The sequence below is a fragment of the Sturnira hondurensis genome, unplaced genomic scaffold (genome assembly GCF_014824575.4).
Source record: "Sturnira hondurensis isolate 20B ecotype Veracruz unplaced genomic scaffold, ASM1482457v3 Scaffold0011512, whole genome shotgun sequence".
Taxonomy (NCBI): domain Eukaryota; kingdom Metazoa; phylum Chordata; class Mammalia; order Chiroptera; family Phyllostomidae; genus Sturnira; species Sturnira hondurensis.
Genome location: NW_028084143.1, coordinates 58,428 through 80,718, shown reverse-complemented (window position 1 = coordinate 80,718; position 22,291 = coordinate 58,428). Strand labels below are relative to the sequence as shown.

The window sequence follows — 22,291 nt, the reverse complement described above, 5'->3', positions numbered from 1 at the left end:
ACAGGGGACAGGCATTGCTGAGTCCGTCCACAGGGGTTCACGTCACCTACCTGGTCAATTCCTGTTACCGTGTAGGCGTGGCCCTTAATAAGACCAAAAGGCGTCCGGGCTTCTGATTCTGCGGAGTTTTTGATCTAAAATACAGAAGAGCAGTGTTGGGCCCTTTGGGTAAGTCAGGCCTGTGCTACCCCACCAGATGGCACTCCAGGCCCGCCCGGCCTCTCCTGTGCCCTGAGGGGAGGGCCCTGTGCCCAGGGCTTGGGAACTGGGCACACAGGACACGCCGAGGTGGTCGACAGTGACATCCGGCAACTCCCAGTCTCTTCCAGGTGAGGAGACCCCAGCAACCAGTTTCCTCTTCCGCCACCAAACAGAACGAGTTGGCTGACCCATCCTGTGGCATCGCACAGAGAAGCGCCATCGCACACACCAGGGGCTGCAGGAAGCCCAGGACAGCGTTACGTACGACTCTGTGTCACACGCTTGCAGGTGAAGAGGAAACAGATTGTTTACCAGCAAGAACGAAGTCCCAAGAGGAAAGAGAAAACTTGAATAGGTTTCAGAAGCACATGAGGTAAAGTCATCTATGTGCATGTACCTATAAAAGCTCTTAAAAAGCTGTTAGATTTCTCTCTGCTGATGGGTTTTTTCATGATAGAGGAAGCAAAATACACAGGTTTCTAGGAAGTACACAGGAAGGTCATGTAGTGACACCAAGCCAACCCGCCCCTGTTTGTGCATATGGGTGCATGTGCCCATTTGTGTGAGCGAGGGGGAGGGCGAGGGCATGTGTCAGGCCTCGCAAGGGCCGCATGGGGTGGGGGTGGGGGAGAGGCAGCAATGTGCCCGCAGGGCAATCTCAGGATTGTTCCACCTGATACAGCGAGTATACCTTACCTTTGCAATTTGAAAAACGTCAAAGAAAAGCCTTTGTCTTCATTAGATACATAAACATTCACTTAAAATGAATACTCCCTCCCCCACTGAAAGTCATGCCCCCCCCCCCACCCGGAATGAGGCCAGGGTACCTGGCTCAGACCGCTGGCCCCAGCCCAGTGCCCCGAACAGGAGCCACTTACGTCAATGGAGCAGCCCACCAGGGAGCCCCTCTTCAAGGCCTTCTCCAGAATCTCATAGAAGTTCTCTGGAGCCTCTCTCGTGGCGAAGGTCTCTGCCACGCCCCCGGTGAAGTCTTCCATGGCCTCGATGGTGCTGCCTCCCTTCAGAGCCTCGTAGCTCCCGTTCAGCCTGCAGGGACGCGGAAAAGCGTGGGAACTGCGGCCGGGAACAGCGCGGCCACCAGGTGGCGCCCCCAGGCAGTCTTTCCCTAACTCTCCGCGGCCAAGCCCAGGCCCGGTGCTGCGGAGGGAGGATGGGAAGCAGGCGTCATGGATCGAGTTTGCTCCGAACTCCACAGAAACAAGACCCGCGAGCACTCCTCGAAGACAGCAGCGCGGTGTGTTGGTAAAGAGCATGGACTCTGGTCCCTGACTGGCTGCAGGTTCGAGTTCCAGCCCCACCGCTTATAAGTGCAGTAATCTTGGGCAACTCGCTTCCCTAATTTACAGAACAAGGGGATGGCTGTATTCTCCCTCCCAGGGCTGCTGTGAGGTTTAAATGAAAGTCTGTCTCTCTCTCTCTCTGGGGCCACAGACACCAGGGCTCAACCGTGCAGGCAGAACGGACGAAGGTTCTCTGTCTTTCACCGTCACACGCACCATGCATTTCCGACCTTACTGGGCCAGCCCCTCTCTCCTCCCGCTTCGGTGAGCCGGCCTCAGAGACGGGAAACACAGCTAGGTGCTGTCAGTCTGCGTGCCCTCCTGTGTCCCTCCTCCCCCTACACGACTGTTCTGTGCTGTCGGGGTCCGTGGGTTGGAGACATGCACGGTGTCGGGTACTCCCAGTTCCAGTGTCACGCAGACCAGTTTCCTTGACCTAAAGAAATGCTCCGTGCTCTGCCTGCTCGTCCCTCCCTCCCTCCTCGGAGCTCCTAGCAGCCGCTGATCCTGGTTTCCAGAGTTGTCTCCATAGTTTTCCTTTTTCCAGATGTCACAGAGTTCGGATCATACAGTAGGTGGACTTCTCAGCTGGCATCTGTCACTTAGTAAATGTGCATTTAAGATTCTCATATGTCTTTTCATGGCTCGATAGCTCATTTCTTGGTATCACTGAATAGTATTTGGTTGTCTGGATGGGCCACGGGTTGTCTACCCCTTCGTTTACAGCCCCTTCTTGCTGCCTTCCAGTTCCGGGCGATGACGAAGGAAGCTGCTCTACAGCTCTGTGTGACGGCTGTTGTGTGGACACAACTCTTAACCTGACTCATTTGCCAAGGAGTGCAGTGGGTGGGTTATTTGGTAAGACTGTGTTTAGCTTTTGAAGAAACCCTCAAGGTGTCTGCCAAGATGACGGAGCCATTCTGCACCCTCGGCAGCGATGAATGGGGCACCCGTTGCCCTGCACCCTTGTCCACACTGTGTTGCAGGTGTGTCCTGACGTTCGCTTTAATTTGCAGTTTCCCAACGACGTTGAGCGTCATTCCGCAATCTTGTTTGCCATCTGTCCATCCCTTTGGGTGAGGTGTCCACCCCACCATTTTGGGCCACTTTTAATGATCAAAAAATAAACACACATTTTTTCTCTGTAGGAAAGCTGTTCTTTTCTCTCTGAGGGAAAAGCCTTACACTTCACATCCCACTGACTCCCACTAGCTGGAGTCCCTGGCCCCGTCTTTCCCACAACGATTTCCCTGTGTTGGCCTCACTGAGAAGGAAGAGCATGCTCTTTACCGGGCCGACCCAGCCCCAGGGACCACCAGAGCCGCCCTTGGAGAGAATCTCGTGGAAGTGCCCTGCTGGGCGTCCTCCCCAAGGGCAGAGCCAAAGCTGGGAGCCTCCCACTGTGGCTGGAAGGAGTACCCCCTTGGCCGACTCAAGCCTGTCCGGTGGCGCTGAGGGCGCCACAGAGCCAGGGGAGGCAGGAGGGCAAAGGGAGCCGCTGTGGTGCTTCTTCAAGGCCTTACATTCCATCCTGTTGACGTCAGGGTGAGCAAAACCCAGTGAGCACAACCACATTTCATTTTAGCCACTGTGTGCTCCACCTGGACGCAGAGGCCTGGAGCTCTTCCTAGTTCCTGTCACTGAAGACAGGACTCCCTGGCTTGAACATCCCGGGAGCCGGGAGCCGAGAGGGACCCTCCCCCACCATGGTGTGATGGTGGACGGGGGGAGCCCTGCTGCCGTCTGAAGCACAGAAATCAGGCTGCTGTGGCTTTCTGCTGACCTCCAGCCACCGAGGGCAATGAGGCCAAGAATGGGGGTCTCGATTGCATTTCTGCAAGGCACCGGGACTGTCAGATTCGTAGAGACAGAAAGTGCAAGGGCCGGCAGGGCCTGGGGCTGAGGGTGGGGTGTGAGCGTGTAAGGGGTGGAGACTGCTGCCTGCAACCCTGGCAGAGATGGAGGGCGGTGATGCCGCATGGCAGTGTGAATGCACTTAACGCCACGGAGCTGTGCGCTTGAAAATGGTTAAAAGGGTGCATTTTGCCACAATTTGTTTAATGGAAAGAAAGGAGCATTCTGAAAGGAAAATGATGTGATGTCTCTCCACAGGGGTAGCAGCCCTGGTGATTGAGCGGCGGCAGGGTCTGGCAGGGGCCCCGGAGGACCAGGGGTTCTCAGCCCACCGCATTCCCCTCTGCTTGCCTCCCAGCTCTGCCCAGGGCCACATTCATGACACAGGGAGAGGAAGGGAACGTGTGGCATGAGGCTGGGCACACCGATGCCACAACAGGAATATGGCTCTCTCCCCACCTCCAGCCCCGAGGAGGCCACGCCTGTAAACCCCATCTCCGTCTTCCCTCCACAGAAAGTGCATGAAAGGGCACGGGGTGGGGTGGGGGTGGGGATGGGCGGGCAGAGCGGTTGGGAGCCGGCACCGGCACTTGTGGGACTGGCACTCACTTGGCGTAGGCTTTCTCCAGCAAGGCGCTCCAGAACTCGTTGTGGTCGGCGGAGTGGAGGAAGATCAAGCGGTCCCTGAAGGTGGGCAGTCGGTCATCCACCACCACGTCCAGCCACTCACCGTGCTGCCAGAACTGTGGGGGGGGGGCGGGATAGGGGGCAAGCCCAGCTCCATTTGCAAATGCGCATCACTTTGCTTTTCTTCCGTGGGACCAAACCACCCTGAGGGTCCTGAGGGGACATCACATGTGGGCTCTGTGGGCTCCGAGTGATGGGACCCCCTGGATGGGGTATGGGCATCCGACCCTGCCCCTGACATTGGCTCACAGAGTTGGTGCGGACCCCTCACAGCCAGCGGAAGCAGGACAGGGTGGCACGTGGACACTGCATGGTGCCCTGATGGGCCCTCTATGTCAAACCAGGTGCCGGCAGGGTTTGGTCCCTCCTCCCTCTCACACACGCTCAGGCCCCATCCCAGCTGCCCCTGCACCCACATTCCCTCCTTGCTCGGAGGTGGAGCCTCCATCCTGGTGTTTTGGCCGTTCTCCTTCAGAGAGAGGCTGTGGTGAGACAGACGGACCCTCCTGCCAGGCGCAGACTCAAGGGGAGTGTGTGCACACACAGGTGCGTGTGCATGTGTGCCGACACGCTCACACACATGTGCGTTTATGCAGGGGACAAGCAGGGCTCTGCCCTCTACGGGGTCCCAGCAGATGACGTCTCTGCTCCTCTGTGTTCAGTTTTTAAGCTCACTCAGGTCTCCACGTCCGCATTTCCCCCAGAAGGAGACGCTCGGTTTTTGAGAAAGAACCCAGTGCCCAACGGGCAGCGTAGTTTTAGGCCACTTATGTCTGAAGCACAGGGACCCCGGGTAGTCCCTTAACATCGGACCTCCAGGTTTGCCCGGACGTCAGCGCCAGCTTCACTGCTGGCTTCTGAGAGGACTGGCCTCGTCCAGTGCCTGCGGAGGTCACCCATGACAGTGTGTCCTTCGGGATGCCGCTGTCACCCAGCCAGCGTGGCTTTCCTTCAGGGCTTCCCAGCAGCCAAGGATGTCCCTGGCATCACACTGGACCCCCAGAGGCACGGCCACGGCCAGGCCCCGCTTACCTGGAAGTGGAATATCCCGGCATAGCCGGGGCCAAAGCTCTGATCTTGGGGGACGACTCTCGCCAGCGCTTTCTCGTTAAGCGTGAGGGAGGCAATGGCGGCCAGCAGCCAGCAGTCCCCTGCAAGATGCAAGTTGGAGACCACGGTTTTCATTGCTCACTCCTAGCAAATGGGGAAGATGGGGGTGTGCTGGGCGGGGCTGCGTCTGTAGTACATGAAGAGAGCAGACAGACACCAGCAGATGCCTCGGGCCTCCCCACTGCCTCCCTTCCCGCTCTCCTGCCCCGATCATCAGGCACAGCTGTCCGTGCCATGGCGGTGTCACGGCACATGCTGACTCGGGTGTCAGACTACGTTCCATAAGCATCGGCTGTGTGACGTTCCTGTGACGCCCCATCCAGGGGAGCAAGGCTCAGACTTCAGGGTCAGCGTGGCCTGGTGGGCCGGTATCCCAGCCCCGGGCACCTCAGGAACGGCCCCTGCGGTGCCTGGGGGCACGTTTCCAGGACCACCCCCCAGCCCAGGCTCAGTCATAGGTAATGGTAGCTCTGGGATCACTGGTTTTCAGTTGTCGTGGGTTTTCGAGACTCGTGGATTAGTTATGTGCTGATTTCTTCACTTGTGTGTTTGTGTTAGCACACAACAGGGCAACGCAAACGAGAGTCAGATTTCAGACAGTATCTTGTGTGTGTCATTCCTGACTCCCAACTTCTGAGTCCTGACTCCCATAGGAAGCCCAGGGCCGCTCCAGGGTCCCTGGGCTCCAACCCCCCGAGCAGCCAGGCGCCTGGGGGAGGGAGGGAGGGAGGGAGGAGCCGAGGGGGTGGCTGTGCGGGTGCCCCAGCCCCACGCCTGGTGCTGCTCTTGTGGCCACAGCTCAGAGGCTGNTAGGGGGCAAGCCCAGCTCCATTTGCAAATGCGCATCACTTTGCTTTTCTTCCGTGGGACCAAACCACCCTGAGGGTCCTGAGGGGACGTCACATGTGGGCTCTGTGGGCTCCGAGCGATGGGACCCCCTGGATGGGGTATGCCAGTGCCCAACAGGCAGCGTAGTTTTAGGCCACTTATGTCTGAAGCACAGGGACCCCCGGTAGTTCCTTAACATCGGACCTCCAGGTTTGCCTGGACGTCAGCGCCAGCTTCACTGCTGGCTTCTGAGAGGACTGGCCTCGTCCAGTGCCTGCGGAGGTCACCCATGACAGTGTGTCCTTTGGGATGCCGCTGTCACCCAGCCAGCGTGGCTTTCCTTCAGGGCTTCCCAGCAGCCAAGGATGTCCCTGGCATCACACTGGACCCCCAGAGGCATGGCCACGGCCACGCCCCGCTTACCTGGAAGTGGAATATCCCGGCATAGCTGGGGCCAAAGCTCTGATCTTGGGGGACGACTCTCGCCAGCGCTTTCTCGTTAAGCGTGAGGGAGGCAATGGCGGCCAGCAGCCAGCAGTCCCCTGCAAGATGCAAGTTGGAGACCACGGTTTTTGTTGCTCACTCCTAGCAAATGGGGAAGATGGGGGTGTGCTGGGCGGGGCCGCATCTATAGCACACGAAGAGAGCAGACAGACACCAGCAGATGCCTCGGGCCTCCCCCCTGCCTCCCTTCCCGCTCTCCTGCCCCGGTCATCAGGCACAGCTGTCCGTGCCATGGCGGTGTCACGGCACATGCTGACTTGGGTGTCAGACTACGTTCCATAAGCATCAGCTGTGTGATGTTCCTGTGACGCCCCGTCCAGAGGAGCAAGGCTCAGACTTCAGGGTCAGCGTGGCCTGGTGGGCCGGTATCTCAGCCCCGGGCACCTCAGGAACGGCCCCTGCGGTGCCTGGGGGCACATTTCCAGGACCACCCCCCAGTCCAGGCTCAGTCATAGGTAATGGTAGCTCTGGGATCACTGGTTTTCAGTTGTCGTGGGTTTTCGAGACTCGTGGATTAGTAATGTACCTATTTCTTCACTTGTGTGTTTGTGTTAGCACACAACGACAGGGCAACGCAAATGAGAGTCAGATTTCAGACAGTATCTTGCGCGTGTCATTCCTGACTCCCAACTTCTGAGTCCCAACTCCCACAGGAAGCCCAGGCCGCTCCAGGGTCCCTGGGTTCCAACCCCTGAGCAGCCAGGCGCCTGGGGGAGGGAGGGAGGGAGGGAGGAGCCGAGGGGGTGGCTGTGTGGGTGCCCCAGCCCCACGCCTGGCGCTGCTCTTGTGGCCACAGCTCAGAGGCTGGGCCCCACTGGCCCCCGTGGGGCCCTCTGTCTAGCCTGTCACCAGGTGCTCCCTCTGCTCCCACTTACCGAGCTCCCCCTGGCAGATGTCCGTCCTGGTGGCCCCTCCAAGAATGAATTCTGGATTTTTCACTATTTCCTGGAAGAATGAGATTGTTATTCAAAGAAGGCCCACCATGGGGAGGCTCAGGGTTCCTCTCCTTTCTCAGAGCAGCGGGCTGTTTCCTGGTTTTGGGTTTTCTTGCCTGGGGGGACGGGGGCATGAGGAGGTGAAAGGTGGCCAGAGCTCTGTGCCCCACAATCCCAGGCCTTCTGCGGTAGATCACCTCCTTGGGGAGAGGTCCTGCCTTCTGAGCCCCTCAGCTCAGTCCTCTGGCCAAAGCAGGACGTCACCAGGCCCTGAGGCTTCCCTGGCCGCTCAGGCCCTGAGCCAGGTGTCAGGCATCTCCGGTTCAAATCCCAGCTCCCCATTTATGTGCCTCTGTGGGCTCCAAACGCATGTCAGAGGGAGTCACGCATACAGCCTGGTGCCGGGGGTTAAACAAAGTTTCCACTCCTGCTACCCATCTTCCTCCTTTTTTCAAAATACGCATTTAAGTATAGTTTTTTTAGGTATAGTTTTTAAATATATCTATACTGTAGTGACAGATATGTACATATATGCCTCATATAATTTTACCAAATGCATTAGATACATTTGATTATATATTATACACAATCAATCATGTCTATTATGTGTAGATAATAAAATCATTCATCTACATGACTACATAGATTACATGGAGGGATAAGTATAAAACATCCATGTGAAAGAATTTAAAGCAATTGTACAAAATTACGTATTTTCTCCACTGTTCGAGGCACCAGATTCCATCCCTGGCACTGACCACAGCGAAGAATAGGAGAGAAAGCTCCTGCCAAGTGGGACTCAGGGAATCAGGCCCTAGGCCAACGGACTGACACGCAGGTTCCGGAGGGGTGAGGGCCAGGTCAGAGAAGGGTGGTGTGGGCAGGGCTGGTTTAGTGGGGGTCGTCAAGGGGCCTCTGGGGAGGCAGCCAGTTGTTTGGGGGGGTCCCGTGAAGGTCCAGCAAGAGGCCGTCTGGCCATGGCGGATGCCTGATCATTTCAACCGGATCGGAATGCAGGGTGTGGAAGGGACCTCCCTACCCATTTCCAGAAACTGGGGACAGAAGCTGCTCCGCCCCACCCCCCACCCCCCAGCAGTATGTGGACGAGGCTGGGGAGGGTTCTGCCCTGAACTGCCCTCCTCAAACTCACCAGCACTGCTTCCCCTGGGGTCTGGGCCCAGAGAATTGGGAAGGGGGTGGTGGTGGCGAGTTCTCTGCAGGACGGGGCCTTCCCCAGGACCAGGCTCCAGTGTGAAATGACCTGCTGCCCTTGCAGGCTGCAGGGCATTCAGCCCCGTGGAGGTGGGCTCCTGGGCATCTGTCTGCGAGAGGACCACTAGGTGGGGCTGTCGGTTCTTAACAGATCCCAGTAGACTCAGCCAGGAGAGTTTACGGAGAATGCCAGTGCTCCCCGCACCACGGAGCCAGGTCTGGCAGAGGTCCCCCGACAACCGGCACGCAGCCCCTTGCCTTCTAGCCAGGAAATCTGGGGTCCTGTTCCTACCTCACCCAGTCTCCAGCACTGTGTAACGGGTGGCAGGGGGTTGGGGGCAGGTCTTCCTCCGGGAGCCTGTGCAGAGCTCCCCCACCTGTGCCGTGCAGAAAGGGGGCGCTCTCTCCCTCCCGACCTCGGGTCCCAGGGGTGCTGCGGAGGCCCGACCGGCCCAGGGGACGGTGTGAGGCAGGCACGTGTGAGGTCCCAGCAGCGGCCCTCCCGGCGGGCAGAGGCTCTGGGCGGGTCACCCACCTCCTCCAGGTTTCGCTCTCCTCTCCCACGTGGTGCACAGGCCACCCTCCTCCAGCTTGGACTTTCTGGGCCCCTCCCAGAAACTGTACGGGAGCCTCTGCCCCCTAGGGCCCCCAGGGGCCCCCACAGCCCCCCAGCCCCACTCCAGGGACCGAACAAGTGATGCTTGCACTGCCGTGGCTACTCAGCCCGAGAGGGGATGTAAACCGGGCTCTGAGGCTGGCAACCACCACCCCCCCCACCAAGCCCGTGCCAGGCTCTGAGCCTCCCCAGCTGTGGGCCAGCAGGCTCCCCTCCTTCACCTCACTGCCTTACCCGCCCCGACCTTCTGTGGGCCTGGCCAGCCACCTGCACTGCAGCGGTCACTGCCTCCCAGCTCCCAGCTCCCAGTGGGCTGTCTTTGTCCCAGAGAGTTTTATCAGACAGCATCCAGCAGTGGGTGGGCAGGGAAAAGTGGGAAAGGAGAGGACTAGGGACTCACCCAGCGAACACAGATTCCCCATCCGGTGTCCACCGGCGAGGCCCTGGACGTGTGGGGACGCCCTGTCTGCCTGGCGTTTGCGTGACACAGAGCATGCATGCGCCCATCGGGCATTCTGTGCTAGTGTGTGCTGAGCGGCGGCTGTGCTGTGTGCTAGGCGTGTGCAACTTGTGTAGGCCTGTGGGACACCTCTACCCACACATGTGTCCCATGAGGTTGCTCGTGTACCCAGGCCCTGCATACATGTGCAGGCCCATAGGAATGTCTGATCATGTGAAATGCTATGCTGGAGCTTGAGGTCAGGGGCACCTGAAACCACAGCCCTGCGCTGGGATCAGAGGGGTCTGGACAAGCCCGATGGGAGCCCAGCCTGCAGCTGGGTACCCGGAGCGGGGCCGGCCTGGGCGCCACCCAGTGGTGGTCCTGGGGGACTGAGGACCCAGCAGCGTCCAGGTGTGGGTTGGGGGCTTTCAGGGCCTGCTCCGTTCAGGTTGTGCATTGCCGGCCAGGGCTCAGCCCAGCACAGACTTCTCTGGAAGTAATTTATTCAACAAGGGAAGAGGCACATTGCCAACACGGTGGAGCAGTGCACCTTGCTGCTGTTAGCTGTGTGCGGGTCCTGGCGTGTCCTGGAGCTGTGGCGGGGACTCGGGGGTGTCTTAGAGCGGCCGACAGCCTCCGGGCGTGAGCCTGCCAGGCTGGGAGGTCATGGCCACGTGCTGTGGTGCACACAGGAGGCTGGCAGGGGGCTAGAGGGGCACAACTGGGTGTGCGGGGCTGAGGCTGAGAAGTGGGGGAGCGGGTTGCATGGAAGAAAGCAGACGGTTTCAGGCAGACAGGGTGTCAGGAAGAAAACAAAGGCCAAGGCACTGTGAGCCGAGCAGGTCAGACTGCTGGCCCAGGAGGGCAGGCTGTGGGTGGACTGCCTTTCACCCACCTGGCTGTCAACCCCCTTTCAGGCTGGGAAAGAGATCCGGTCCCAGAGCAGCTCCACTCACTCAGACCCACGCCCCGCCACAAGGCCTGGCAGAGACCACGCCCACTGGGGGTGGACCTCACCTTTCCCAGGGAGCCTGTCACCACACCCCTATGGCAGGTCGCAGTGACTCCTGGCCCTCCCGGCTGCCCCTTGCCCTGTGATGTCCCCCTGCGTTTTCTGGTTCCGGTTGCTCTTGCATGCCACTCCCCTGACGCCAAGCACAGCTGTGTTTGCCAAGAAGGCGGTGCGGGGGCGGGCACCCTGCCCCGTGTCTCACTGGGAGGCCCACAGCTGCCTCCAGAACACACTGCAGACATGTGCAGACAGCGCCCCAGCCACAGGCCTGGGGGCGGCGGGGAGGGCCCTGCAAACTGACCAGTTCCCTGCTGGCCCTGTGTCCCCCAACCAGGGACCTGGAGGTCCATCCTGCAAGTGGAACCTCAGTCCCCACGCCCACACCTTGCCCCCAGACCCCAGGAGTCTGTGAGGCATAATGCGAAGCCCCCGCACGCCCCCTACTTCCTCAACAGGAGGCAGGGCTGGGTGTCTGGGACACAGGACCAGGGCTGAGGCCGTCCAGCCGTGGTCTCGGAGAAACTCCAGTTTTGGCAAAGACGGGGAACTGCAGGCTGCAGGCTGGCACTCGGAGCCAGGGGCCGGCAGTGTGGGAGGCAAGGGTGGGGCCTCCCGGATGGGAGGAGGCTGGGGTTGGTTTACAGACGCAGGCGGGCCTGTGACTGCTCTGCAGCGTGCTCGAGGGGCCCTCCCAGCTGCAGAGCGCCCCCCGTGCTCGTCGACGCCTTCCTGGGGCCACCCCACACCCCGTGGCTCCTTCTGCCTGACTCTGGCCCTTCCCTTCCCCAGGCATTTATCCTAAGTGCTCCCCGACAAGACAAAAAGATGATCGGGCTCCCTACAAGCCAATTTTGTCTGGGGTCAGAGAGACGCTCATCTCGCTGCAGAGGTGGCTTGTTGGCCTGGAAGAACGTAAGCAGGAGGCCGAGAATGGCTGCCCAGGTGGGGCGCACCCCGGCCCGGCTCTGCCACAGTCACAGTGTGCTTCTGGCCAACGCGGTGTCCCCACTCCATCAGGAAGCAGTGCGTTAGTGAGTGAGGTCACCCTGGGCTGCCACATCCCAGCCCCGTGTACTCCTCCGAGCCAGGTCTCCTTTTCAGTAGTTCAGGGACGTAACAATGCCCAGCTCTCAGGGTTGTTTGAATTAAGGGAGATAATCCTGGTCAACAGCAGATGTTCCCCTGGCCCTAGTGACTGTTGGCTGTTGCCATGGTGACTGTTGGCTGTTACCATCGTTTTGAAAGAGCCAGATGGTGCTCGCAGCTGAGGGCGCAGTGGGGCTCACAGAACGGGACTGAGAGGAGGAAGAGCACAGGCTTTCACGTTAAAACAGCATCAGTGCTGAAATAGGGACCACAGGGCCCTTGGGGTGCACGGAGGCCACTGAGCAGAGGTCCAGGTTCCCAGCAGAGAGAGGCCTTCCAGGCCAAGGGAGCATGCGGGGCCGGACAGGACGGGCTGCTGTGAGAGCAGAGACCAGGGGGATGGGGCACTGGCCCAGGGCAGCAGGCAGCAGGGGGAGCCCCACCTTATTGCTAGGCAACGCCAAGCCCCCTGAGCGTGCTGGGGAGGGTGCATGAGCCCCAGAGGCAGGTAGATGAGACTGGAGGCAGGGAAACCAGTTAGGAGGGAAGAAGCTGCTGGGATTTCTCAGGAGGAAGGCTTAGCCTTCCCGACGTAGCCTTGGCAGACACAGAGAAACACCAGAGAACCAGCGGCAGCTTACGTGCGGGCCAGGGCAGGACGGCATGTAGGTGAGCGCATGTACACAGATGCACTTGCAACATGCATGCACACACGTGCACACACAGCCACCCACAGGAACCAGCAACAAAGAGCTCACGCAGCATCCAGAGCTGTGATTCCTCTGGGCCGGGCCTGAGAGCCCAGAGGTGTCTGTGTGAAACGTTGACAGTGTTTGACTGCAGGGAGGCAGGGAGAAGGCAGACATGATGAACCCTGGTCTCATATGTAGACCCGGGGACAATGATGATGATGAAGATGATGGTGGTGGTGGCACCAGTGAGAGGAGGACAATAGCCATCATTTACTAAGAACATCTGCAAGCTGGACGTTGGGCCCATGTTGGTCATCGCTGACCCACTTGGCAGGTGAGGAGACTGAGGCTCAGGCAGTGCAGTGCAGTGACCGCAGTCACAGGACAACTCAGTGGCAGGGCGGCACCACACACGGCCTCACCTTTGGGTCCAGTACTCTCAGCTCTCTCCTATCCCCACAGGACCGCTCCCAGGCCGGCCCCACCCGAAGGAATGAGAGCCAGCGTGCCAGGCAGAGGTCGGGCCCTGACTAAGCCAGCGTGGCAAAGGTTGACTCCTTGTCCAAGGCACCAGCTGGTGTCCCTTGGGACTTCCAGACTGTAGGGTGGGGCGGCGTGATGATGGCGGCTCCCTCCCGGGAAGGGAGACTCATGGTTTGGGAAAAGAACCCCGCCCCCTAGTGTTCCCTGCATCATACCTGTGCTGGGCACCTGCTGACTGAGGGTCCGCCCCACGGAGCAGGCAAGTGAAGCATGGCCAAAAGCCACCAAGCACCTTGCATGGGTCATTCCAGCGTTAGCACCCCTGGGGAGGTGGGGGTGGTTCTGAAATGCCCACCCCCACCCCCACGCCATCTCTGCAAGTCTCCTGAGACCTGCCCTGGAGGAAGCTTTGATCTTGGCTCCCCCACCGCTCCTCACAGGACCCTCTCTGACTCTGGTCCAGCTTCGGTGGGAGTCAAAGAGCTGGGGGTGGGGCTCAGGCAGAGGCCCTGGGTGTCATCCCTGCCCCCCATTGCTGGTGTGTGTCCCCTGCACCTCATTCCTGCCTGCAAACCGCACAGCATCTCCATAGTAGCCTCAGCAGGTGAGCTCAAATCAGGTGTGTGCAGTCGCCCTCCAGCCCCTCCCCTCCTTGCTGCCCTCTCCCCAGATCCACACACCCTGCCACCCCCCCCCCCTTGCCCTGCACTCACCCCTGGCCGTTTCCACACGAAGGGGATCTGGGGCCTCTCGCTGTAGAACAGAGAGGAGCTGTTGGCTGGGAAGTCAGCGTCCTCAAACAGGATGCCCTTCTGCAGGCACTCCTGCCTCAGCTGCTCGAAGCTCTGTCCGGAGGAGTGGGTGCTGTGGGCGCCCCTGGGAGCCGGGTGCTTCTGGGGCCCTGCGGCCCGGTAGGGGTAAGGCATGGCTGCTCCCCGCCAGCGAGCTCGGGTCGGCGATGGGTGGGAAGGAGAGAGATGCCAGTGCCCGTCCAGGGGCTCCTGGGCTGAGCAGTGCTCGGCTCCAGCTGTTTGCCCGGGGACCTCCCTATAGACGGAGATGGGACACGCCCTGAAGGCAAACTGTAGAGAGAGCCTGGTGCCCTCCCAGGGCGCCTGCAGACCCACAGGGAGCTGGGAGGCTGGGCTGTCCCCTGCAGAGGCAGACACGGCAGGAGAAAGGGTTGCTTTAAGGAAAAGAGGGCAAGAACAAAGNAAAAAACTAAGCCCCCCCCCCCCCCCCCCCCCAGGTCCAGGAGGTGGTAGCCAGGACCGCTTCGCCCTGGGGAGAGTGTACGTCTCCAATTGAATTCGGCAGTTTGGTAGTCGGAAGGGAGTCTATCGACAGTATATACATCACGGGGACAGCAGACTTTTCCTGTAAAGAGCGGGGTAGTAAATGTATTTTGCTTTCGTGGGCCTTGCAGCCCATGTTGCCGCCACTCGGCTGTCTGCTGGTGGTGCCCAAGTTGCCCCGAGTGCCATGCACATGAACTCCTGTGGCTGTGTGTCCGCAGGGCTCGGCGTGATCCTGCTGAAGTTTGGTGGCTCTGACCCTGATGCGGGGGAACTGATGGCCCCTGGGTGTGCAATGCCAGGTGGTCCCTCTGCTCCAGGAATAAGACACAGTGCTGTGGCCCCAAAGTCAGTGAGGGAGGGTCCCCATCCCAGGGCGGGAGGGCAGGAGCATTCCAGCAGTGACATTGTCAACCTCTCCCACAAAATGGCAGGAGGCCCCTAGGTCCGGGAGCCCCCTGCCCTCTGGGAGCAGCTGTCTGAGGACAGGCGTTATCAATCCTCTGTCTGATCACCTGCCCTTCCCCACAGAGTGCCTCTGGCTCGGGTTTTTGTTAAGATGATAAGCACAGCCCATTATCGAAGGGGTTTTAAGTTGAATTCTTCTCTGGAAGTTGCAGGAAGGACTTCAGGGTTTTCCATCTCGGGGACCCACAGGGGTCTGCCCTGACATAGGGATGGTTCATACACATGAATTGTTGTAAAATACACGCAATATAAAAGTGACCACCTTGATTTTTAAGTGTGGCACTCAGTGGCTCTGAGTCCATTCAGAATGGCGCGCATCCATCAGCACCCGTCTCCGGAACACTTCACCTTCGCACACGGAGCTCTGTTCTCATTAAACATTAACTCCCCTGCCCACCCTCGCCCCCAGCCCTGCCCACCACCCCTCCTCTAGGGACCTCCTGTAAGTGGGATGGTGCACTGTGTGCCCTTTTGTGACCAGCGTATTTCACTCAGCCCAAGGTCCTGAGGGTCCAGTCATGTGGCAGTGTGTGCCGAAATTTCCTTCCTTTTTTTGTAGCTGGAAAGATGATAATAGTATATATTACAGGCACAGCACTTCTTGTATATTTTATAAGGCTTTATTTATTTATTTTTAGAGAGAAGGGAGGGAGGAAGAGAGGGAGAAAAACATCAATCATGTGCCCTGACCAGGAATCGAACCCGCAACATTTTGGGGCACAGGACAATGTTCCAGCCAATTTAGCCACTCAGCCCGGGGTGAAGTCGCTTACTTTTCATTTGAGCTGGTCCGTGTGGGGCCCATAGAGTTGAAGACACGGCCTGTGAGTGCAGAGGCTCACAGCTGGAGACTATTTGGGCGTCATCAGGCTCCTGTGAATCAGGGGGGCGGAGAGAGAGAGAGAGAGAGAGAGAGAGAGAGAGCGAAGGCCAAAGAGCCTCTGGGGACCCTGAGGAGGCAGCGGGTGAGGAAACTTCAGGAGGCAGGGGCACAGGCTCCAGGTCAGCCCAGAGGGTCAGGGTGCCTTTGCATTTCTGTCAGCAGGCCTTTCTGGAAGTGACCTCAGCTGGTGTCTGCACGAAGCTCATGGCACCCAAGGCTCTGTTCCAAACACTTTAGGTGAAGTCACTCAACCCTCGAAATAACTGCGTGAAAGGGGGATTTTCTACTGGGGACGGCAGGGAATATAAAAATGCACCAGCTATGTTCCCTGACCCTGATTAAAGAGCATGTGATGAATAAATAATGCCTGTGCTGACGGCGATGCAGGGCAAACAGCGCCTGCTGACCTCCCTCTGATGGCCTCACACCCCTTGAGGAGGAACGAACACGGAGCCGCAGACACGAAGTGGTTGGAAGGCGTTGAAAGTGCTTAGTAAGCGGCAGCATCTCAGAGCTGCTGCTGGTTCTGTCTTCGTGTGGATAATTGATTGCGTCTCCAGCTGGGTGTAACATCCTTGGAGGCTGGAGAACTTCCTGTGCTGTGTGTCTCCCAGCACACCTAGGCTGGGGCCTTACATGGAGTAGGGGCTCACTAACTATCCACGAAAGATGAGAATGATGGGGGGGTCCCTGAGAAGTAGCTAGACTTGTCATTTTCTCACGCAGACATCGTGCCTTTGGACTTCAGATGTTCTCCTTAGTTATTTACTTAGGGTTTCTACTTCATCTCGAGCCTGTATTGGTTATTCACATTTTGCTAGGGAATTGTCACGTCACTTAGATTTTCACACTTTGTGGCACAAAGCTGTGTGTGGTCCACTCCCTCCATTCTCTAATGTCCTCTGTGACTGCAGTCTGTTTACATGTGCTCGGTAAATATTTGTTGACAGCCGATGGACAGTTTTAGGTTACAGGTGGAGACTCACCTGGCAAGTGTGGGGGACTCACCCCGGAGTTTACCTCCTGGGCAAGCATCTGGGTTCAAAACCGTATGCTCGGTATTTGAGACGGTCTCTCTGCCCTGGGCCTGGGAGCCCCCCACATGGGTTCAGGGGTGACAGGCAGTTCCCAGCACAAAGGCTCACGGACTGGATCTTCGGATCCGGATGCTGAGGGGTGTTGCATTTTTTTCTCTTGCCTTGAATCTTTAGGAGGAGGGAGTCCTTCTGGGCTGAAGGGTCACACCCGAACACCACTGGTGGATTTTAGGGCTCTCCAAGGGCCACTGGGGTGCTAGTTCATGGGAAAGTCCTCACAAGAAAGTCTCACAATTTATTACCCTCAGTGTAGACAATGGAGGTAGGAACCTTGACCTGGAAGGTCACCAGTGGCATGACCATTTAGGAGAGAGTGAGAAGGGAGGACCTCAGGTTGTCTACCAAAATTCCTTATTCCTTCCTCTGGTAGTCCAGGGTCTTCTTGGAAAATGCTTCGAGATCCAAGGGAATGGTATGAGTTGGAAAGGCGGGGCGGGGTAGGCATGGGGCCTGTGTTCCCTCCCTGAGGCCCCGGTGAAGGGGGTGGGGTTGGGACAAACCTGAAGACAGGAGGAAGAGTGATGACTGACCCTGGGGGTCATCTGGAGCTTTGTGGTCCTTTAGGTTTGAAGAGCACACACAGATGGCTTTGGAGCAAATCATCACACAGGGCTGTTTGCAAAGGGTGCTGGGAGAGACTCCTTCCCCGTCAGACTCCCGGCTGCTGGCTAAGGACCCAGTAAAGTAATGCACGAGGTCCATCAAGCAACATGTCTGTGCTTTGCTTTGCATTTTTTGTGAAGCGTTGTAAATGCAAACCAAATAGAGCCCTCTTCCACCTTGGCTCACAATGTCACGTTGAAGGTCAAAGTCCTTACGTTCGGTTAATTTGACTATTTGCCATTGAACCACTTTTAGAGCAGCTGGTCACTTTCTTCATTAAGATGAGCAAAGCCACTGTCTCAGGCACCTCTCACACGATGCTCACAGAGCAGAAGGCATTTAACTGTGTACACGGAGGCTCCAGCCTTTCCCGGGCTCCCCCACTGCCCTCCGAAATCTCCTCTCCTCCTGGTTTGCAGCAGGGAGGCACTAACTAATATTTTCTTTCTCTCAATTTCTTTACAATATTTTCCACAGGAGAAGAACTGGTCACTGAATAAATATTTTTTTTCTGGAACTCGGATTTTGCAAGCGCTAGCACCTCAGGTGCCCGGGGGACAGGAGTTCTGTCCTCACAGCGTCAGGGCTCCAGTGGGAAGGGCTGACGACATTTTCCATTGGGACAGCCGGCCCTTATCTGAGCTTACTCAATGACCGGTGAGTGGACTGCTCCCCTCTAGACTTCTCCCGGCTATGCCGAGCGCCGGAGCAAACATGGAGCTCGGCCCCTTTGCTGCAGAGCTGTAAACGCAAGAAAGCCTGAATGAAGAAATAGGTCTGGAAATGGTGCTTTCTGTGTATGACGTACCGACACAGAAACGGCTCCCAGGCCTGCCCTCGGTCATGCCTGCCCTGGGAAAGAACCACAAAACAAGCTGGGGATGTCTGAGGATGTGCTGTTTCCTTTTATTGTTATTTATTATTATTATTTTAAAATTTACTTTATATTTATCATTTTATTATTTTTAATCCTCACCCGAGGAGGGTGTGTTTATTGATGTAAGAGAGAGAGGAAGGGGAAGCGGGGGGTGGCAACACCGAGTGAGAGAGACAAACACTGATCAGCTGCCTCCCTTACTGGGGATGGAACCCACAGCCTAGCCATTTGCCCTGAGCGCCATGGGCAATCTCAGTCCTCCGGCCTATGGGACGCTGCCCCAATCCACCGAGCCACCCTGCCAGGGTGAGAATGTGCCATTTTAAATAAGGACACTGTATGCAGATTTATATGAGTACTGAAGAATTTCCATTGACAAAGTCTTTTCTGGAATAAAATCCCTTAAGCCAACTTATTTTCTCGATCAATTTCTATGCAGTAACGTTAAATCATTTTTATTTTTCTAAAGGTTAGTTGTTGCAATATTTTTCAGTTTTAGAAGCTCTTTTCATCAGGATACATTCTCCCACTTGAGGTTTGTAAGGAGGAGCTGATCTATCAATTAGGTTTTGTTTGTATCAAGTGTTGCTGATTAGAGCGTCTGCTCCTGAAAAGTTTTTTTTTAAGTGGTGAGATCCAAAGTTTTCTTTTTTTCTTTCCTTTTTATGCCCTATAGTCAAGTCCAATGTCCCAGTTAAATTTTGCCAAAATATTTTTAAAAATCGAGTTTCCGCCAGTGACCAAGTTTGTAGTGGGCAGTTCTAGCCACGGACTACATAGGTGGTGCGGACTATTTCAATGTGTTTTATTCATCAGGGATCAGATCAAATATATCTAATTTTTAGTGTGTCATTATGTTCAGAGCTGCCTGGAAAGTCACCTCTTCACGTAGGAATAAAATAATAAGATTACACTGAAATAAGTGCAAAATACAGCAGATGTTCCCAAAGCCAATGTTTACATAAAAGGACAATATGCAAATGTAGCTTTATTGCCTCTCTCATTGGCCGAGTGGACTGAGGGTCAGCAAGCTTTTGCTGGAAAGGGCCAGGTAGTGACTGTTTGAGGCCTTGCGGGCCCCGTGTGTTCTGTGGCAGCCCCCCAGCTCCGCTCCTGCAGCTCCAGCTCCTGGAAAGAGCTGCAGACGCAACGCAAACTGACGAGAGCAGCTCTGTTCCTGTGAAACTTCACTTTCACAGATGGTGGTTCAGATTCGGCCCATGTGCCGTCGTTTGCCAATCCCTGGAATAGCCGAAGGCTCACTCTGCTCTCTGTTTTATAAGTGTTTCCTTCACTGGCCAGGATTGGCCATGGACTACTGCAGATACAGGGCTTCTGGGGTACACATTATATGCTTTCTTCCACTCATCTTTCAGATCACGGTGTCATGAGAAGCCCTGTGCACCAGCAACGTGTCTGTCATCAGGGTCATACAGTTTTCTTAGAGGAACTCACCACCCTGCAGACGTCAGTGAAGAACCATAAAACCTCCCAGGAATGGAGAAAGGGAGGGTAACCTAGTTTCATCTAGTTGGAAACAGAGGCAGGCCCACCACCCAGAGCTCCGTCACAGGGTTAGTTTTGGAGGGAGCATAGCAACTAGCAGCAAGGCCAGCACTAAGCTGGCTACTCACTCCAGGCTTAGAGTCGTGAACTTAACTGGGAAATTGCTAAGCTTCATGTGTTGACTGCTCACTTGAAAACAAAACCAACTGCAATAGACGTAAAACGGGAAACCCACTACAAAGAGGCTGCCATCTGTCAGGAAATAGACTCTACTCAAAGGAATTGCATTTTTGAAGAACACTCTTCTGGCCTCTGGGTGGGAATAAAAGTTGTATTATTTTGGGATGTTTTCAGCTCATGTAATTGTCTGAAAATGTTACTAATTATGCTCATACAGGTAAAAGTCCAGATATTTGCAATTGCCGGCACCTCGCAATCAAAAGTCCAGTTTTTAAAAAATCATTCTACTTTGTCATTTGTTGTCTCGTGCTTACAAAGTGGCTGCTCTATCTCCAGACATTGCATCAACATTTGAGGGTGGAAGGACATGTAAAAGCTGAGCCATTGACTCTCTTTTCAAGAGGAGAGTGAAAGCACTCTGAGAACCCTCAACAGATTTCTGTTTCTGTCTCATTGGCCAGAACCAGCTTACCTGACCACTAATGAATGCTTATAGAGGAGGCTAGGAAAGTGAATATTACTTTTCTTCATTTCTCTGTGGCCATGAACAAAGGAGAAAAGTATAGGGAGAATTGAGGGGTCAGTACCCAACAGTGTTTGGTATAAAGTTTATTATCAGTCATCATAAGAACCTGAAATTGGATTCCCTAATCCTACCATCTAATATTGAAACTGACACAAACACACACATCACTTCTTATTTGCACAATTGTAACTGATGACCAAGAAAACTCCTCAGTTTGACTATAACTTCTGAAACATGCTTTAATCACAACATTTCCTAGAACTTCGTTATTTCAAATCACCAACCCCTCCAGCCCACGGTTTGCTTCGTCTGAATGGGCAGCCACACCTCCTTCAGGCAAAGTTCACATACAGCGGTCCACGGGGCTCTACCGGGATATCTGTGATGTTTAAAAGGGCTAAAGTCGGGGGGCAGATTCTTCCTAGGCACACGGGGCAGGTGGAACTATTTTGTTTTATTTACCAGGAGTCTGAAGCCCAGTTGACCCAACAGAGAGTGGTTTTGTTTTTTAAAGGTTCTATTTATTTATTTTTAGAGAGAGGGGAAGGGAGGGAGAAAGGGAGGGAGAGATGCATCAGTGTGTGGTTGCCTCTTGTGTGCCCCCTACTGGGCTGTCTGCTACTGGCCTGCAACCCAGGCGTGCGCCCTGACTGGGAGTCGAACCTGCGACCCTTTGGTTTGCAGGCCGGCACTCAATCTACTGAGCCATACCAGCCAGGGAGAGAGTGCTTTTTATTAGAAAGAAATGGGCCCTGGCCGGGTGGCTCAGTTGGTTGGAGCGTTCTCCTGTACACCGAAAGGCTGTGGGTGTGATTCCCGATCAGGGCCCATGCTTACGCTGCAGGTTCAATCCCTGGTTGAGCACATACAGAAGGCAATCAATTGATATTCCTCTCTCATTTCAATGTTTCTGTCTCTTTCAAACCAATAAGCATATCCTCAGTGAGGGTTAAAATAAAGACAGAAACTGACTCCTTTTTTCAGGAGCCCATTTTACCATCGAGGACCCCGAGGGGCCTGTTCAGCTCTCAGATGAGCAGTGATGCAGACTCAGAGTGGCGGACAGTGTCCTCGTCACAAAAAGGGAAACCTGGAAGTAGGTCAGTGCGCTCCTCCGGCTCCCCGTTCCAGTAAATGATGCCTGGTGGTCACATGACCGGGCATGTTTGGGGACTGACAGTTCCGACCCAGGCAGGAAGCGGTCCCCCGTGAGACGAGTTTTGTCCTAGAAGCAAAACTGGCGACTTGGTTGCTGCGTTTCCCCCTCAGTCTTTTCTCGCCTCGTCACAGCTGGTTCTAAGTCGGATTGCGTCACAGACGTAAACAGAGCTGCTCCCGCCTTCCTGGTTCGTCTTTGGTTTGTGTTAGAGCAAGAGTTTGTGTGTTTTTGTCCGTGACGCCCTGGCTGGTCAGGAGATGAGGAAGCAGGTTCTGGTTTAGACCAAGCCATTTCTCAGTAACTGCAGGGCAGACTTGGCCTTGAAAGGTTACCAGCTCGAAGGGCACCGCTGGCCGGTATGTCACCAGGTCTGCCAACTGCCCCCGGTTGGTTCCAGGTCAGACTCTGAGCACAGTTTATGGGAGGAGCACCTTTATGCCCAAATTTTTGAGGGATAGATGAGGATGAGCATTGTGCTTGGGTATAACAATGAAATAACATGGGGTTTATTGATGGGTATAATAATCCCATGTATAATGCACAGAAAAACATGGGTGCACATTGTACACGGCAAAATACGGTACCGGTTTTCCTAGCCAGCACTTACTCTTCCCTCCTCAGTCTTTATTCAGGTCAACTGTCCCCAGGTGCCCACGATGAGATGAACGCACAAGAAGTAGAACCCATTGGGATGAGAATTGTCCTAGCCCTGGCTAGTGTAGCTCGGTGGATTG

General features: G+C 56.0%; 1 protein-coding gene across 2 annotated transcripts in view; it reads right to left on the bottom strand.

Moving 5' to 3' along the window:
* Positions 1 to 13,961, bottom strand: part of CAPN9 (calpain 9) — a 36,290-nt gene extending 22,329 nt beyond the window's left edge. The window contains exons 1-6 of one of the 2 annotated variants that reach the window (XM_037060213.1): positions 13,677 to 13,961; positions 7,361 to 7,430; positions 6,405 to 6,523; positions 3,966 to 4,099; positions 1,080 to 1,248; positions 51 to 134 (exon numbers count right to left, since the gene is read on the bottom strand). In XM_037060213.1, the coding sequence (XP_036916108.1) occupies positions 51 to 134; positions 1,080 to 1,248; positions 3,966 to 4,099; positions 6,405 to 6,523; positions 7,361 to 7,430; positions 13,677 to 13,889 (789 nt within the window). In that variant the 5' untranslated portion in view covers positions 13,890 to 13,961. Of the gene's footprint in view, positions 1 to 50; positions 135 to 1,079; positions 1,249 to 3,965; positions 4,100 to 5,075; positions 5,195 to 6,404; positions 6,524 to 7,360; positions 7,431 to 13,676 lie in introns of both variants that reach the window. The other variant, XM_037060215.1, reaches the window with a different exon arrangement.
* Between the last annotated feature and the right edge of the window lie 8,330 nt (positions 13,962 to 22,291).